At 42.7% G+C, this 17,363-nt stretch overlaps 3 protein-coding genes across 4 annotated transcripts; all 3 read right to left on the bottom strand.

Annotated features, from left to right (window-relative positions):
* Positions 1-3,138: 3,138 nt before the first annotated feature.
* LOC109973195 (uncharacterized) lies at positions 3,139-4,597 on the bottom strand. The gene is made up of 4 exons (XM_020622600.1): positions 4,405-4,597; positions 4,280-4,317; positions 3,579-4,193; positions 3,139-3,440 (listed from the first exon to the last, which is right to left on the bottom strand). The coding sequence occupies exons 1-4, from the start codon at positions 4,497-4,499 to the stop codon at positions 3,397-3,399; spliced, it is 792 nt and encodes a 263-aa protein (XP_020478256.1). The 5' UTR covers positions 4,500-4,597; the 3' UTR covers positions 3,139-3,396.
* Positions 4,598-5,810: 1,213 nt separating this feature from the next.
* Positions 5,811-11,837, bottom strand: LOC109973194 (secretagogin). 2 transcript variants are annotated; one of them, XM_020622598.1, is made up of 11 exons: positions 11,634-11,836; positions 10,744-10,814; positions 10,209-10,304; positions 9,740-9,829; positions 9,445-9,501; positions 8,953-9,030; positions 8,798-8,853; positions 8,237-8,282; positions 7,453-7,512; positions 6,970-7,038; positions 5,811-6,376 (listed from the first exon to the last, which is right to left on the bottom strand). In XM_020622598.1, exons 1-11 carry the CDS (start codon positions 11,701-11,703, stop codon positions 6,251-6,253), a joined length of 819 nt encoding a protein of 272 aa, XP_020478254.1. In that variant the 5' UTR covers positions 11,704-11,836; the 3' UTR covers positions 5,811-6,250. The 2 variants fall into 2 exon arrangements, with proteins under 2 accessions (XP_020478254.1, XP_020478255.1); XM_020622599.1 differs by lacking the exon at positions 10,744-10,814 and having other exon boundaries at positions 11,634-11,837.
* A 67-nt stretch (positions 11,838-11,904) lies between these two features.
* LOC109973196 (CASP-like protein 4U1) lies at positions 11,905-17,349 on the bottom strand. Its single transcript, XM_020622602.1, has 6 exons — positions 17,146-17,349; positions 16,782-16,821; positions 16,428-16,619; positions 16,154-16,291; positions 14,491-14,649; positions 11,905-14,078 (listed from the first exon to the last, which is right to left on the bottom strand). The coding sequence occupies exons 1-6, from the start codon at positions 17,203-17,205 to the stop codon at positions 13,945-13,947; spliced, it is 723 nt and encodes a 240-aa protein (XP_020478258.1). The 5' UTR covers positions 17,206-17,349; the 3' UTR covers positions 11,905-13,944.
* Between the last annotated feature and the right edge of the window lie 14 nt (positions 17,350-17,363).

Genomic DNA, 17,363 nt, shown 5'->3' with positions numbered 1-17,363 from the left:
GAGAAGAGCGCGACGGTCCACAGCGGAGTGCTGCACTGGCTGCACGGAGGCAGACGGTCGGGGGCGCGCGTCCACCTGGCCACGCCTTCGCCATGAAGGCGCGTGCGCGCATGGGCAGCGGAAAAAATATACAGTAAAGGTCATGAGAGAAATATAAGACATCCACAAGAAAAGTCATCAGAAACTTCAAGTATCAGAAATGCTCAATTTAAAAAAGTCAAAGGCGCAAAAGGCCCAGAAGTGATGAAGAAGACTAGAAATAACAGAATAAATCAGATGTCATCGAATAATATGAGACAAATAGGCCTACATATTTAAAAATGGGGACACGGAACCTTTGCTAAAGGTAAAATGCAAAATAGCTAATTAAACAAAGTGGTAAAATAAACACACAGTGAAATGAGATGAATATATTCAAGATTTTTTATTGTCAATTCACTATATGTGCAGGACATACATAAAAAAATCGAAATACTGTTTCTCTCTCTCCTAATGTTTAATGCCCATACCATTTAAACTAAATAGAATAAAAGTAGAATAAGCAGAATATGAAGACTGAATTAAAGTAATGAGGATAAATTAAATGGTACAACCTAATAGGCTATGATGAGACTTAAAGCCATGTGCAAACAGTGACAGTAGTGTAAATAACAAGAAGACTGTCAGGTGGTCAGCATCACCAGGGGCGTTTGTGATGAGATGCACATGACCAGCAGCAGATATGACGATAAAAAGAACAGTTAGCAGCAGATTTACATATAATATGACAAAAAGGGGGATGTATTTATCTGTAAAATGCTGTTGGGTAGTGATCACTTAAGAATATTAAAAAAACTGATGATACTTAATATTAATAAACTGTTCTTATCAAAATACACAAGTCTTGTATTAGTACTAAACACTTCAAATGAAGACTACATCAGAAAAGCAGTTACGATTGAGTCAGGACCTTTTAAACTTCAGTCTTTTCTGTAGGCACACACTGATATTATTACATTTAGAAGCCTTTCACATCTTCTAAGTGCAAATCTTCTCTTTTAAAGGGTAGAAAATAAACGTTTTCTTATTTAGCTATGGGACAGTTCACCTCACCATCACCTGACTGCAGGCTGTCTGGTAACAAAGAGAACCATGCTGAGTTTGCTCTGATCTTTAATGCTACATTGCCACCTAGTGGCTACTACACTGTGTGGAGAATATCAAACAGAGGAACAGTGAGAATGAAAAGATGAGGGCTGACTAAGACCTGATAGATGCTCAGTGAACAGGCTGCTGTTGCTTAGCATCTACACCAAACAGCAGTCTCTGAGGTGATGGTTCTACTGTTTGGCCTGGCCTCACTGAGATGGTCACACAGCTCCTGTATGGAGGAGAACCATCATGTGAGTTGGAGACTCCCAGTGGTCAGATACAATTAGTGAACCTCATTTTTTCTGAGCCAAACCTCCCACAAAAGACCTTTAACCTGTACCAAATTTCTTAAGTGTTTTTTTTTTACTTGATCAATCTTCTTCTTTCGGCTGTTCCCGTTAGGGGTCGCCACAGCAAATCATCTGTTTCCACCTAACTCTATCCTCGGCATCCTCTACTCTCACCCCAATTAACTTCATTTTTACTTGATCAATACATGTGTAAATAAATAGATGTCAGTGTAATTGTGATTGAAAGTATCACTTAGTTTGGACTCTGCTGGTACTTGGTACAGAGCCTCGCTGGAACACATCCAGAAGGGCCCCCCAGCTTTCCTTCAGTGTGCCAGCTGAGTTTGACCTGTCCTGGACATCATCAGGAAATGCCACAGTAGAGAAACGTGTGCTGTTCTGCAGCAGCGAACAACTGTGTGCGAAACAGTTTCCACTGCTGCAGCTGACATCAGAAAACCTGTAGAGATTTGGCTCCGAGGCCGGACCTACAGCTGGGACCGGTCTGGATCAAATGGTAAAGCTGGCCGAGCTCAAACAGTCAGCTGTGTTATTATAACCACAGAGACTTGGTGCTTAATGACAGGGAGCAAAGAACAGACACACAACATGCATAGTGATACCCAGTGCACAGAAGGCAGCACTCTGTGTTATTATGTCCACCCAGACAGGAGAAGACTAATAACAGCTATCAGGGGGAGAGAGGAGAAAAGAAGTGGGAGGAAAGTGGGGAGATGCTGGAGACCAACAACTTACAGAATCTTCAGTCTGGTCCATGAGTATTTTATGAGCAGCATTGTGAACTCTGGACTTCTCATTCATAGGTTTTATATGTCACACGCATATTATTGCTCAGAAGATTGTTTCAAAAAGCATGAAATGACATGATTGACCTGGAGAACGGAGCACTTCCCTCTCCACCCACAACAGCAGGGCTCAGCCTGAACTTCCTGATCAAACCAAAGGACAGGAAGACAAGTATACTGAGCTTTGTAGGAGGGAAAAAAAAATGCAAAATGAGTTCCTGTAAGGGGAAACTACTGTATGTTGTGGGAAAACAATTACTGCTGCCTGAACATCTATTGCATCTCTGCTGTTAAATCAAGAACTTTCCCATTTGATTGTTTACACAGCCAAACAAAAGCAGCCGATTTCTCTTAACACCTTCAACCACAGAACAGCTTTATTTTTACAGCTTCCTGCCCATGTGTTACACTCTGATCAACTGTTTGGGCTCCTCATCGGGTTTTGCAGAGGGAATCAAACCTCCAGCCCTGGGGGTGCCGCTACCCAGCTCCGCCAGCTAAACCAGCAGAAAGCTCCACACACCATCTGTAAACAATTTCTCCGACTGTGATAACAAGCAGCTGTTTGCAGCCCACAAGCGAGTTTGAGCCCATGGCAGAGATTGGGTCGACTGACGGTCCTGACTGTCGATTCCTGTCCTCTGTAATTTTCCTGAGAGCGACAGCCCACTTGGCAAACTGCCTCTGAGTCTCCATTGGAGCATCTGGTTGGGTTTAATCCCAATTTAACTGTCGTTTCTGCAGCTGCATAGAAAGAAGGAAAACATGAGGTGGTTGTTTGCACTGGATGAGCTTCGTCTTTTGGAACAGAGGCAAACATATTTAAGAGGCTGTGGTACAGCAGCAAACATGAGCTGGAGTCACTGAATAACAGCACAGTCAGGCTGTTAAGAGCCAGATTCATGTTGAAATAAAAAGTCAGAAGTATTAGTTTCCCTCCTTTTATTTAAAGATCTACTCACCAACACTTCATGTCACTTTTGTACCAGAAGTAAAGACCCAATAACTAGAAGAACTCTAGTTTCATACATGACCTCTGGTTTAGAGACATCACACCAAGCCTGACATTGTACAGCACTGTTAGCATGTGAACACACTAAACACTTGTTTCAGATGACATCCATAGGCAGGAAGCGGACATCCAAGTATTGTACTGAATTTCACAAACGCTATGACGGCTTGCCAGACGGCTTCCAGGACAAGATTGGGAAACCTGCGAAGAGAAACGCCGTTCAGCATTACTCTGACTTTATGGAACAGAAAAACATCCCCTTCACTTCAGCTGGACACAGTGAACAACATGTGCATTAGAGATTTTGGATCTTTTGGAAAGAAGTTGAATTGTACTTACATTTAGGGGACTTAAAGTTGAAACCTGGTCTACACAGGTACCAGTTAATGATGCCACTCGGGGGGACCACTAGTTTAGAGGTTCCTGGCTCATTCATTTCTGGGTTTGAGTCAGTCTGCGAAGCTGCAAACACCTTCTTGCTTTTGCTCAGCTGCTCGGGCTCAGACAGGCCGAGCAGCTCAGACATGGGCCTTGGCTGGCGGGCCGGCTGCTGGGGCCTGGACTCAGACCGCATCTCAATTGCATAACTAGAAACAATAAATCTGTTTTCTTTCTGCGGCACAGGAGAACCCCACTGTGAGGACGCCCTGTGTCTTGAACGAATCACTGGGTCAGACTTGTAACCAGGAAGAAGTCTCTCTGCAACGTAACCTTCTACTGGTCTACCATATAAACCACTGTCACCTCCAGCACTGGGTGCGGCAGCAGGCCTCAGGTTCCCGGACGAACCACTCTGAGAGTAACTGGGTCCAGAGCTTCCCGGAGCAACTCCAGGCTGTGCAGAGCCCACAGCACTGAGATACAAAGAAGCAGACACATAACTGGTTGGAAACTCCTCAGCCAGCTTAGAGGATGGTTTGATGCCACTGGAGCCTGCTTTTTTGGAGATAAATGCTAAAAAGACAGAACACTGCATTGGTCACTTTCGTAAAGACGTTAGCTGAAGTGCAGCAGAAAGGCTGTGCAGCAGAAAGGCTTACCATGTGCAAACTGCCCACAGGTCAACAGCAAAAGCAGCCTGGACACAAGAGAAAGTGACATGTGAACAAACAAACACCAGGCTGATGCAGCAAGATCTCTGCCAACAGAAAGAAAAGTAACCCACTTCACACAAACTCCACAAGCCATTTTTTTTTTTTTCCCTTCTGAAGCCAAAAAACTGGCACAGCCCACACTGCAGGTAGACTCTGTAAACAGCATTAGCACCTGAGTCAGTGTGTCACACTGACAAAGCCTTTTGAATCAGGCTGTAGATGAACCCCTATGGCAACCTGGGTAGGTGTTGGCACTTTAGCTAATTGGCTACGTTTCACTTCCCTCAGCCATGAACCAGGAGAAAGCTTCTCAGTGGTGTCTAGTAGATGATCCACCTGTGATGGTTTTCAAATACAACAAAAGTTACATTTTATTTTGATTGTATAATCAATGATTTTAAAATGTATATAAAAAAACAACTATTAAACAGCAACATCTCCAGGAGACTGAGCCCCTCCCTCCTTGTTTGTTCCTTTGTCCTAGGTGTGAGTTTCACCTTTTCGGTGCTTGTGTGGTTCTTTATAGGTCTTCACAGTAGTCGGTGGAACCTGGAAGTTGCTCGACATCTTCCCGTCAGATAAGTGTACAATCTGTCACCCTCTTTGTCCATACTGCAACTTTACTATGCTGCTTTGTTCTGTACACACACCTGTTTCCTTCCGCTGTTGCTCTTCCTGAGGTTTCTTCTGTTTTCTCCACTGAGGCAAATTCGTGATTTGTAATGTTGGGCTGTCTAAAAACTAAAACGGGGCTGACTTGATCTTTTCCCCCAGACATGCTGTCGACTAATACTGATTGTTTCAACACCAAAAGCAGAATTTCCTCCTATTGAGGAGATACAAATTACAAGCTGATGTGTCAAAAGTGTCAGTGTTGCAGACTGTGGTTGCTCGTCCAGGCACTAACCTGGTGTTGACATGAGCTAGAAAATGTGCAAAGTACCTACTAAAACATCCATATTATTATAGAGGTGGTGCACAACTACAGTGTGTACTGCAAGTCATTCTTTTTCATTGATGTTGAGAGTACTGTGGCATTATTACAAGACTGTCTACTCCGTGTTTCTTTGAAAAAACAACCAGCATCGCTCCCAGTAGAGCCCCCCCAAAGGTCAACCTCAAACACCCACAGACTGAGTAACAACAGACCAGAATGCAGACTTTTTATTTATTATAGCTACAATGCACTGCAATGTGTTGTTTTGTTCTTACTGCATGTGGATATATCAACCCCTTCTGATATCTACTGCTCTAAGATGGCCGAGCTAAGCTAAAACTAAAAGATCCCTGCTGGCGATACTCGGTGTTTCCTCCTCTACATAGTGTCTGATGGTCTAGGTCTCATTCATGTCCCTGTACAGTTTACAGATATATGTACATACAGTACAACATGTGGGCGATCTGTGGACTGTGGCTGCCATCATGTGCAGTGAATGTGCCCTTTGTATTGTGACAGAGAAGAAAGACATGGCCGACAAAGAATTAAATAAGTTTACTTTTACTGGATTCACAAGCACGTCATGCAAACACAGTTTCATATATTGGCACATTGCAAAGCAGCATCAGGCCATGCAGTCATGAAAACACCAGCTAGATAGTTTTTCCATCTTATATGTCAAAGCTATTTTTAAGCCATGCAGGCAGAGATCCACGTTTAATACACTATGTTCACTACTGCAGGAGTTTAATACAGAAAAATATATAAAATTGTGGGAATGTATTGTGTTTAATGGCATAAACTAGTTGCATTGTCTTTTTAACATCAAACTGGGTGAGAACAGTACAGGTGGAGGAGTCACATAGCAAGACGAAGGAAGGAGAGCGTACAAGATGAAGAAGAGTGGAAAGAAAGAAGTTTAAATAAGCAGAGGAAGTAAAAGAAGGAAAAGTCACTTGTGTGAACAGTAGGAGGCTCCGTTAGCTGAGCTTGAGGCCGAGGCAGAGAGCCAGCTCGTTCTTCTGGATCTTTCCATCCCCGTTGATGTCACAGTGACCCATCAGGGATTTCCTGAACTTGTCCAGGTCTACTCCGCTGATGTTGGGCTGGAGCAGAGGGTCGGGGTATTCAAAGGTCAGAGGTCAATGCTTACTTAACTTGTGTTGAGTCATAATTTGTCACAGTGGAAGAAAAGGGGCAGTAAAGTCCCAGCTGATACTGGTGAAGGGTTTCTCTGAGCAGTCACAGAAATGTTTCAGATACAAGATAGATGTGTGGTTTCTATAAAGAGTCGCAGCTAAAGGTCTGGTAAAAACATAGAACCAAGAGGTGGCACTGCCTGAGCCACCATAGGGCTTTTAATGTGAAAACAGCAGTGACACAAACTAACATGGCGAATGGCGGCACTCACCAGCCACTCAGTTAGGTACACCTGTACAATTGGGTGCATTTCAGTGCAACACTTCCACCAAAACATCTGTTTATGAAGCTCAGAATGTTTCAATGTTTGCTGAAGTTGTCATAAATGATATGTTTATTATTGAGGTCATAGTTAAAGGGGGTGCTGTACTGGACTACATTATATTCAGAGGTGTCTCTATATTTTTGTCCTCCCTGGCTACATACATGAGATGGTCAGAATATTAGAAACAGGATATAAAGTATGGACATCATGATTGGAGAAAGGTTCGTTTTATACCTTCACCAGCTCCATCATATCCTTGACAAATCCATCCACCTCAGGACCCTCCAACGCTCCAGTCTTACTCTGCACACACAGTTTCATAGAGGACATTTCAAAAACAGGCAGAATAGATAAAGAACTGATGTAATAAAAACGACTGCACAACAAGGGAAGAGGGACAAACACAGTGTAGCACCTGATGTAAGAACTTTACTGACATCATGATCAGAAAAGCACATTATTACCTGGTAAAATCCACAGACTGCATTTGATTGTTGTTCCATATAAATCTTTGGAAACTTCACTTTTGAGTCATGATCACCATGAAGAACCAAAGCATCTTCACTAACCACATGTTCAAGTGTTACTGTATGGGTTCAAATCTGTGCAACTGGGATATAACCAGCATGTTGTTACCCCCCCACTTCATTGGCCAGTCAGCAAACAGAAATAAATTCCTCCTGCTAGTCTGTGCAGAGTAAACAAATTCAAACTTACGACATCGTAGTGTGCAAAGATCTTCTCAAAGTCCCTCTTTCTGTCCTCTTGACTACAAGCCTGAGACAAAGCACATTGATGAAGGTTATGAAGAGTGTGGCACTAAACGTTCACTGAGCACACAAAGCATGAGGACCAGCAGCATGGTCGGATCACGAGACAATGGGCTCCTGGACACAGAGTCATGAAAAGGGCCCCCACCCTTCTACAGAGATGCAACATTCCCAGACTGAAAGAGTTTTGTGTCTTTGATTTTGCATCTTTTTGCAACCATTCAAAGAGTTTTGTGTCTTTGATTTTGCATTGTTGCAACCAATCTGCATCTATATTTAGTTGTGGCCGCTTGGTTTGTGACTCTTTTTCATTTAATAATTTTTTTCTTTTTACTTGCTTTGAGTCTTTTTGTGGTTATTTTTGTCTATGTTTTGCATGTCCCTGTGCTCATTTTGCATCTCTTTGTGGCTGGTTTGCATCTATAATTACTCATTTTGCATCCGTTTGTTGTTGATTGATTTGAAAATAATAAATGTTTATGGTCATTTTATAGAGAGGATCAGGTTTGGAGGGCCCTTGATGCCTGGGGCCCCCTGGGCCCCTGGCCCTGTGCCTGGTAGACCCGCTCAACAACCTATCCATGACCACCAGCTGTTAATCAGCTGTCAACATGCAAACAAGGGAGAATATAATATACATTTCAGGTATAAAAGGGGGTGTGTAGGTGTAAACAATGAAACTTTATTTTTCCCTGCACACTTGTAAAATTTACAAAATGTCAGAAACTTACATCCATCTTAAACTTCAGTAGGAAGTTCTCTTTCAGAGACAAAATTCTGTTGACAACAGACAAACAGTTTCAATAAGCTTAACTTAAAAGACATCTGCTTTAAGAAAATGGCTGCACATTATTGGTTATCTTAAGACATTTGGATGCAGGAGTATTGAGGAAATACTTGTGCTGAACCAGTAACACAAATGTGAATAAAACATTCCAAACTCAAGGTTCACTTACTAGCTTTTTTTGTGAGCATTTAACCATATTCACTGGCCTTCTACAGCAAATACACCATTATACAATCACATGTAGTTCTAAGCATACTTTGGTCACACAGTGAAAAATGACCAAGCTGAGTTTGCTGAGGAAGGACACTGAACAGAGTCAAACACTCCAGAACATGCTACAAAGTTAAGCTGAGGTTTTACTCTACAAACTGGTTTACTGTACCAGATGAAACCAAGTGTGTTCATATCTGACACTGTATCTTTTTAGCACTGTGATAAGACCAGCTGTGATTAGAAATGTTTCCAAATTCCTGTGGTTCCTCTCCTGTCACATGATCAGCTGTACCTGGCCAGGTCATTTAAATCCAGTCTGCCATCCCTGTTTTTGTCAAACATCTTCATCTACAGGTGGAAAACAGTCAGAATGAGTTAATAGTGTGTGAGAAGCAGCTGCAAGCCACAATCCCCCCCCCCACCACCACCAGCAGCTCTGCCAGTTACCATTGTATCGGTGTACTCATCCAGTTTTTCGGGGGTGACGGACTTCCTGTGTTGAAGGAACAGGTCGTGAAGGAAGCCCTGAGGGGACATAACTAAATTACTCAGTTCATGTTAGTGCTGCCAGTTGTTTCAAATTTGAACGTTTGATTTGATCTGAGTATGGTCGTATGAAATGCTAAGTTTATATAATTTTAGGACTCAATTTTTTAAAATTATTTAAATGTAGTTATTGACTCCACAAAACATGCAGATTTGAATTAAACTGTTAGTTTGAAGGTTCTAGCAAAAAAAAAAACAACAACAAAAAAAACAGGCATCATCAAACAGGAGAACTCTCTGGTCCACATCAGGACAACATCTGCCTGACCACATTTCATGCAGCTGTTCCTGACCCTCTCCTGACAGACAAAACCAGATCCTCGGCTGCAGAGAGAATAAGAACCATTTTCTTTGGTGTCATTCTTGAAACCCAGGCTCAAACTCAGCAGTTACCTTGAGCTCGGTGGCCGAGATGTAGCCGCTGCTGTCTGTGTCATAGTTTCTCCAGATCTGCACAAACAGACAGAATTATGAATGAAAATCCTATCCCATTAAAACCAGTGTCTAGTGAGCATTACAGCAGCCACATTCAATCTAAATGACAGAAACCATACAGGACAGCTCTAGCACCAGTACCCTGCAGCTCCTTCTTGTGGTTTTGTGCACCAAATGTAAACAAGCCTTTCCATGTTAGACATACACTGGTCTCCTCTGTGTGCTCAACTATTTGTTGACCTTTGACCCTCACCCTCATGAACTCCACGCTGTTGTCCAGTGGAATCCCTCGGCGGAACAGAAGCAGGAAGTTCTCCTCTTCAGGCAGCATCATGGTGGCCAGCTGGAACCATAGAGTACACAGCAACTGTCACTAAAAATGATCCTTCAACTGTTACCATCGCCTCAGTCGAGCTGTTCAAAGTGCAAACCTGCAAATTCAGCTGTGGTAAATGCAGAGTAACAAAGGTTTTCCTGCTCTACACAATATAACGCAATCTACAGGAGTGATCATGATTGTTGATCTGCACCAGCATCATCATTTCTAAACTGGGTCTGAGAACAAATTCTGCCCCAGGTCTTGTTTTTGGGGACATTGAAAACTGTAGAGGTCAGAGGTCTGCTGCCTTGACTGCGTCTCATCTGTGCACTGCTGACCCGTGACAGTATCACTTGATATGCAGGCTTCTTTAAAAGTGAAACAGTTCGGAGGACAGCCGCACCTCTTGGATCTGCAGACGTCCGTCGGCTGCTGTGTTGCTGGCAGACACAAACCTTTCTCTCAGTCTTCTGATTTTGCCCTTAGTTATCTCCTCTCTCTGAAAACAACACGGACATTAGGGACACATAGGTGTGGCTCAGGCAAGCAAGATGGTAAAACACATGGCAGTGCATTTCTTTAACTTACAGAGGTAGTCATCATGACTGTTATCACTTAACCTGATGGTCTCATTGCAGTGGAGACTCAAGCTTAAGACCATAACTATCAATAAAAATGAATCCAAAGAACTTAATGAAAATTAAAATGTCACTCACTTGATACTTACTACATTATCATGCACACTAAAACCTTACACATTTTTTGTGTTCAAGTTCAAAATCTGACATCATCAGCCCTCTGTGGACCAATCAACAACACTGCAGCAGACAGGAGTTCAGTTCTTGTCCTTAGAGACTAAGAGGATTCATTTCATGAATTTCTCCAGAAGCAGGTAGAAAACGACTCAACTCCAAATGCAGCCTCAATTTTTATCTCACCTTCATCCCGAGTTTTTCCAACATGTGCTGAAAGAAGTCATCCAGCTGTTTTGCTTCGATGTAACCCTTATCTAGAAACACAACCGGGCGTCTCGTCAGGACAAGTGGGCACACAGCTCACCACACAATCAAGTCACAGCACTCGTATCAAGTCAGTGAAACTGCTCATGTGTATTATTACAGATGTTTCATTATTATATCTACACTAGCAAGGTTAGTGGGTGAAGCTGGCGTTCAGCTGCCCAGACCTGCTGGATGGTTGACACAGCCTGATTACACCAGGCACTCAACACCCGAACGATTAATATCAAATCAACAACCAGGGGACTGCCTTCTCCTACAGCAAGGAGTCCAAGGCTTCAGAATCTCACACAGCACATTAATGTTTAAACTACGGTTCAAACTGTAATAATTTGTTATTGTAAATGCAGACTGAACAGTGTCTACATGTATCTTGGTTTTTTAACCCTTGAATATTCTATACACTGTAAATATGCATTTGAGTTTGGTGTTAATATAAGGTTTTCCTTTCCTTAATTAATTTTTATTTGGGTATTAATTTGTGCATTGCTTTTCATTCCCATAAGGCAACCTTCAAGGCTGCACATGTTCCCATGTGTTCCCACTTTCTTTGTCTAACTCTGCTGAAGCCTCGTATAGCCGTTATTCCTAAAACAAGGGCTGCACACGACCTCGGGTTAGGCTGTCAAACACCAGGCTCAGCTGTCTAACTGATGTGAGAACAGCTGGCTTATGAATAATGTGACTGCTTTACTATTAAAATAAGTAAACCTCCTCTCTGAACTCAAAGTTGACATTTCATGTAGTAATGGGGAAGCATGTTAAATAATATTAAACATACTGACACTGAGGACATTAAAACTTATTACCGTCCTTGTCAAAACGTTGCCAGATCTGTAAGAAGCCCGCAGCATCCAGCCTGGCCAAGGCACGGTCCATGGTGCTGAAAACCAGTCCACAGGTCGACCTGCTGACGGCAAAACAAGGGAAAAAGCTTCTTCCACAAACAAACAGCACAAGGATTATCCACTGAAATAAACGTGATTCTGACTTCACCTCCAGGCGAAATGAGAGAGCGGAGCTTTGTCCTCAGCTTGTATATGAAGAGAGGGAGGGGCAGAAAGGAGCAAGGGGGAGAGAGAGTGCAGCCACTAAAACAGTGTTTATTGGTGTAAACAGAGAAATACAGAAATATCGGACAGCTTCGTGTCACAGTTACAGGCTAGCAGGTCCACCAACATACAAACAATAAAACACGTTGAATTAAAAGTATTTTCCCAGTAAAACAAAACCCATCACCAGGTATCCCACATGAAAATCCTCACAGATTCAACAGCACGTTTCATTGGTAACACATCAGATTTTCTGCTCAGGACACATTATAAAACCCCAGAGACTCTATATTTAACTGATATAAACCCCATTTATTCCATAAACAGAACCTGAAACACTGGTGAGTATATATTTACACTGATGCATGTGTAAGTGCAGCAGTACATGATTACGAGTATACATTAAGGCATGTGGAGATACAGCAGCAGTGGCAAGTATGAATCTGAGGCAAACATTGATGCTGTTTATGTTAAACATGCACCTTCTCACAGTGGACACGCCTACCTATGGGAGCAGAAAGGTGGTCGTGTTAAGTCCAAATGTCTTCTGTGGAAAAAAACCCACTGGATTTTATTGCAGGCTTTAGTTTTTGGCAGAAAAAAAAGAAAAGAAAATCTCACTGGTTGTGTTTAGCCTCAGTGGGGGAGTCCCAGAGGAAGTTTCTATGTTGGTCTCCACTCACTGAGGTTTATGCCGAGTCCACATCAGACAGGGCGATGACAACGATGTTTACGACTTTCACACATTCATGTCACGGGGTGACTCAGGACAGCTGCGACTCGTGTGCAGTGACAATCCATAAAAGCAGAGCTGAGTGACGGGCACTGGCTGACAGGAGTTGCCTCTGCTCTTGTAATTCCCAGGTACATATTGGACCTTTCGGGAAACGTTTTCCAGTCGTGATCTCAACTTGCATCTAAATGCAAACACTATTCATAAGTCAGAAACTTTTAACTCAGCCTAGAAAGTTTCTTTCTGCAGCTCAGCCTCATCATCTGTTTTGTTTTACTTCACTGTGGTTCTAATGTGAATTTGTTTCTTTTAAGGAGTAAAAGATTTAATTAGGATTTTCCTGACTGTAGTTCAAGAGTCTTACTCTGCATTATTTGGCCTTATGTCAGGATAGACTTCTACAACATTCATGGATTTAATGGGAACACGAGGAGAATCAAGTCATTTTTAAATTGTAGGTTTTCAGTAATATAACTTTTAAGGCAACAGTGTCAGTTAATAACATCCACAGTGACAAAGCAAGGATTCAGCACCTTGCACAGGCATCTAATGATGTTCACAAGGACTTGTTCATTCACTTGTTCTGCATTGCTTTTTTAAAAACTTTTACCAAAGCTTGAGGCAACATCATCTGTGTTGCCCTGAAATAAAACAAAGCAGCAGCAGCTTTAACTAGTGAGGTTAGCATCATTAGCACAAACGAGTTTTTATATTTAAAGACAAAAAGCATGATGTTGTCTTTATGTCAGTTGGACTTTCTGAGATATCAAAAGTAAAATATTTTATCTTTGGCAGCCAACAGCTTCAGCTCTCTTTGGCTTTTGACACTTTCTAGTTGTTGCAGGGCATCTCTGCTGCATTTTCTAATCAGTGAACAATTCACTGTTCCAAGATGAGGAGTGAATGTTTGCAGTATTATCTGTACAGTCCTGTGACTTACCTGCTACAGTCAGGTCGACTGAACAGAACATGAATACAGTAAAACAAAACAGCTTCAGTCTGGACCTCCTCAGACTGTTCGACTCCTTCTTCTCAGTGCTTCGGACTAACTGAGCTTTATACAACTGAACCTGGTTGTAAGCAACCACAGATTGTTTCAGCAGCAGATCTTTATGATCCTGTTAGAGCTGTTCACACAGAGAGACCCGCTCATGGAGCAACAACGGGGACTGATCCAAGGCCAGGAAACAGCACAGCAGTGTCCCGTCTGTTCACATGTGCCAGGTTTATATAAAAAAAAAAAACATTGTCCGCTGTTTCTGCTTCGCCTGTGTGTCTGGGACTGACCTCCTTATTGCTTCTTTGGTGCAGAAAGGACAGTCGAGCAGAATTTGACTAAACATCTTGTTGGTGTTGGACTGAAGGAGAATCATCACCAGATTCGTCCTCATATTGCTTGTCGGCAGCCAGAGCTGGAACCAGCTCCTCAGCTGGGCTGAGGTCTGTGTCTGCTGGAGACGAAGGCCGCACTGAAGACACAAAGAGAGAGCAAAATAAAATGGCTGAAGTTTTCTTTGTTTCTTTGTCTCTTGTCTTCTGACTCGGTAATAAAGCAAGAGCCATAAACTAAGACCTAAGCCCTGAAACCACCAAAACTAAAACTGAAAATAACTGAGAAAAGTCACTTCAGATCTCGAAACTAGGAAAGCAAAGTAAAACACTGAACCAAGGGAAAATCAAAGTTAAACCTAAACTGACCCCTAAACTTAGACTCTACAACAAGGAAACTCAAACAACTCTAAGAGAAGGAGAAGTTTATTCTGAGACGATTGTTTTAACTGAAGTAGTTGCTGCGTGTGAGGCCTCAGTGGAGGACTGTAAACTACTGTAACCAGACTGAAGACAGACTTATTGGATGGACAGAAATGTGAGCAGTCAAACCGTAAGTAGGCAGGGACAGGGTGCGCTCTCGGTCCTCCTCCCTGGCAGCAGGAGGACTGGCTGAACTCTTAACAGACGACCACTCTCTGCCACCGGTCCCGGGCTCGGTACCGGCACCAGGTGGGGCAAATGCATCGCCCTCATCCCTGGAAACCTCAACTGTGGGAACAAGAGACACCAATAAACCAATTCATGTCCTTAAGCAACACTTCACCACAGTCATACACTCAGGTTAAACAGATCAACTAATTTAGCCCATTCTGGATCAAAGTACTGAAGCAGGAATACACAGTAACCACAACTACCACTGTCTGTTCAGGTGCTGTAAAAGAAAGCGTTTGTTTTTCCAATAAAAGCTTAGTTTTCCAGTGAAGAAGTGACTGTGTACCTGCACTGCCTTAGATAACTGTGTGTTAACTGAAATTCACACACTTTGGCAGTGACAGTTGTGTAATAACACCTGCTGACGTTCTTGTTGCTCTTCTCTCTTTGATTTTACAAAAGACAAGTCGCCTTCGTGATTACGCAGGAGAAGTGCCGTTTTAAGGAAAAACACCGAGTTCCTGTACGAGTTAATTACACAAGTCGAGCATTAAAGCACAAAATCCCCCCCCACACACTGACACTTGGACATGTCAACCACAGGCTGGGAGCACATCTGCTTTAAGTGTAATGACCTTTGCTTCAGATGTACTGTGTGTGTGCGGCGTGCGGAGGCGTCAAATATGGCCCTGAAAGTGTTCATTAAACAAGTTGTCAACTGTTAAATTGAGTGTTATATTTTCAGCTATGCTCCGGCTCACAGGCAGCGCTGACTCATGCAACGTTCATCATTAAAAATAAAACAAAACATAAAAACCATGGCTGTCCAACGTCTTGGTGGTGTTTATCCTTTCAGTTTCTCTGCAGATGCACTTTCTTTTTCATTCTGCAGTATTTGGGATAACAGATGTTTTGAAATGGATGAAATGGTACTGTTAGAAACCAGTGCAACCTGTTACAGCGTCACTGTGCTCTCAATTACTGCAAATACTGGCACGCTAAGCTAAATGTGGCTAATCTGTCCTTTATGGATCAGAATCACCTTAACAAATAAAACAAGCAGACAATCTAGTATTAGTTTGATTCCTTGCACTCTGTCACTATTTTCTTGCACAAATGAATGAATGATGAACTGTAACAACCAAGAAAAATTACAGTGACATACAACAGGCACTACAACACAAGACCACATAGTATGACCAGACACGCTGCTTCTTTTTCTGGGCTACTCTGTCTAGACACTAGTCTATCATTGTTTGAAGACTGTGCCATAATAACATGAACAAGAAAAAAAAGTAAGTGGAATCTGAAATTATTTTAGAGAAATCTGTTCAATTATTAGTTGTAACTCTGGTATTTTCACCTGCTTACTAACATAAAATGATATTTTTAAACTGAAAAAGTAATTATTTAATACACTTCTAACATATCAGAACCATAATCCCTTATGTCTAACGCTGCTGCCTTCACGGTCTTACTAAGACCTTTTAATCCAAAACTGATACCACTTGGGTGAGATGTGGGATTTTTAAAAAGTAACCGTGGAGCTCTTCGTTCTACCAATATGAAACTGTTGCTGCTACAGGCGATGTGCTCCTGAAGGTCAAACAGAGATACCAACCCTCCAGTGGAGACAGAGGTCCTGCAGCGCTGCTGCTGCCGCTCTCTCTCTCCTGCTCTGATGACGCCCTCTTCAGGCGAGGAGCAGGAAGTGGCCCTTTAGCAGATAAGCTACCCACTGCAGCCTCAGCAGAGTCATCTGATAAAGAGAGCAATAAAACTGTGAATGGATTCTCTATACAAACCTTCACACACAGTAATAAAGGTGTTCTGAAGCAGTGAGAGCTGCTGAGTCTGATGCCTTTTCGTTCCTGTTTTCCCCAGTCCTTGCCTACCGTGACTGTGGCCACTGCTCGGTGTTGGACTAGTTGGACTGGTGGGACCAGAGGTGTGGGGCACCAGTGGGGGTCTGGTGGCCTGGGGTGGGCGCGGTCTGAGGGTGATACATGGTGGTTTGGACCTGGGAGTTGGCTCTGGTCTGAGCTCATCAGCATCTGCTGGGTCAACAGGGTGGATGTCTGACTTGGCTGCAAGAAGAGGATAAAGACGTTTAACACTAAAATGAAGGTGACCTCAGACCTTTAAACAGCAATGTACATGTATGATAAAACTACACCAGATAATCTTCTTAAGCATGGGCAGAAAATCCAACACAGGCCCACACGTAACAGGATATTAAAGAAACTCACCTTTGTCAGCATCCACCTTGTTCTGCATGGATGCCTCAGACTAAAACCAGAGAAACAGCTTTTATTATACTAAACACAATGTTGCCGAGTTCGTGGCTTGACATACTGTATTCTTATGCTGTGGCTCATGTATGTAAAGCGCAGATGTGTCCACCTTATGACTTCCACTATAAAACTTTACTTCCTGTCAATTACTCCATGTGTCAACCTTCACTACTACAGGTATTATGGAGTCACTTTACCTTTTTTCTACTGTTGCTTTCATCCTGCTGATGTTTTTACATCTAGATTAAGACAGAGTACCAATACCAATATAGTGGCTACTGATGATATTACATCAGTAGTAATCTAGCTATTGACCCACCTTCTTTACAGCCAGCCTCTCCTGTCTGGCCTTCATTTCGGCCATAAGGTCCTTTCCCATGACAGCAATCCCAAAATGGCGAGGTTTTTTCTCTACATTCTCTTTCTTCTCCAGGTGCTCTACCTTCTCTACGCTGTCCTTCTTCTCCACGCTCTCCTTCTTCTCCAGACTGTGCTTCTTCTCCACGCTCTCCTTCTTCTCCAGGTGCTCTAACTTCT

The sequence above is a fragment of the Monopterus albus genome, unplaced genomic scaffold (genome assembly GCF_001952655.1).
Source record: "Monopterus albus unplaced genomic scaffold, M_albus_1.0 scaffold283.1, whole genome shotgun sequence".
NCBI lineage: Eukaryota > Metazoa > Chordata > Actinopteri > Synbranchiformes > Synbranchidae > Monopterus > Monopterus albus.
This window is presented reverse-complemented; position numbering and strand designations above follow the sequence as displayed.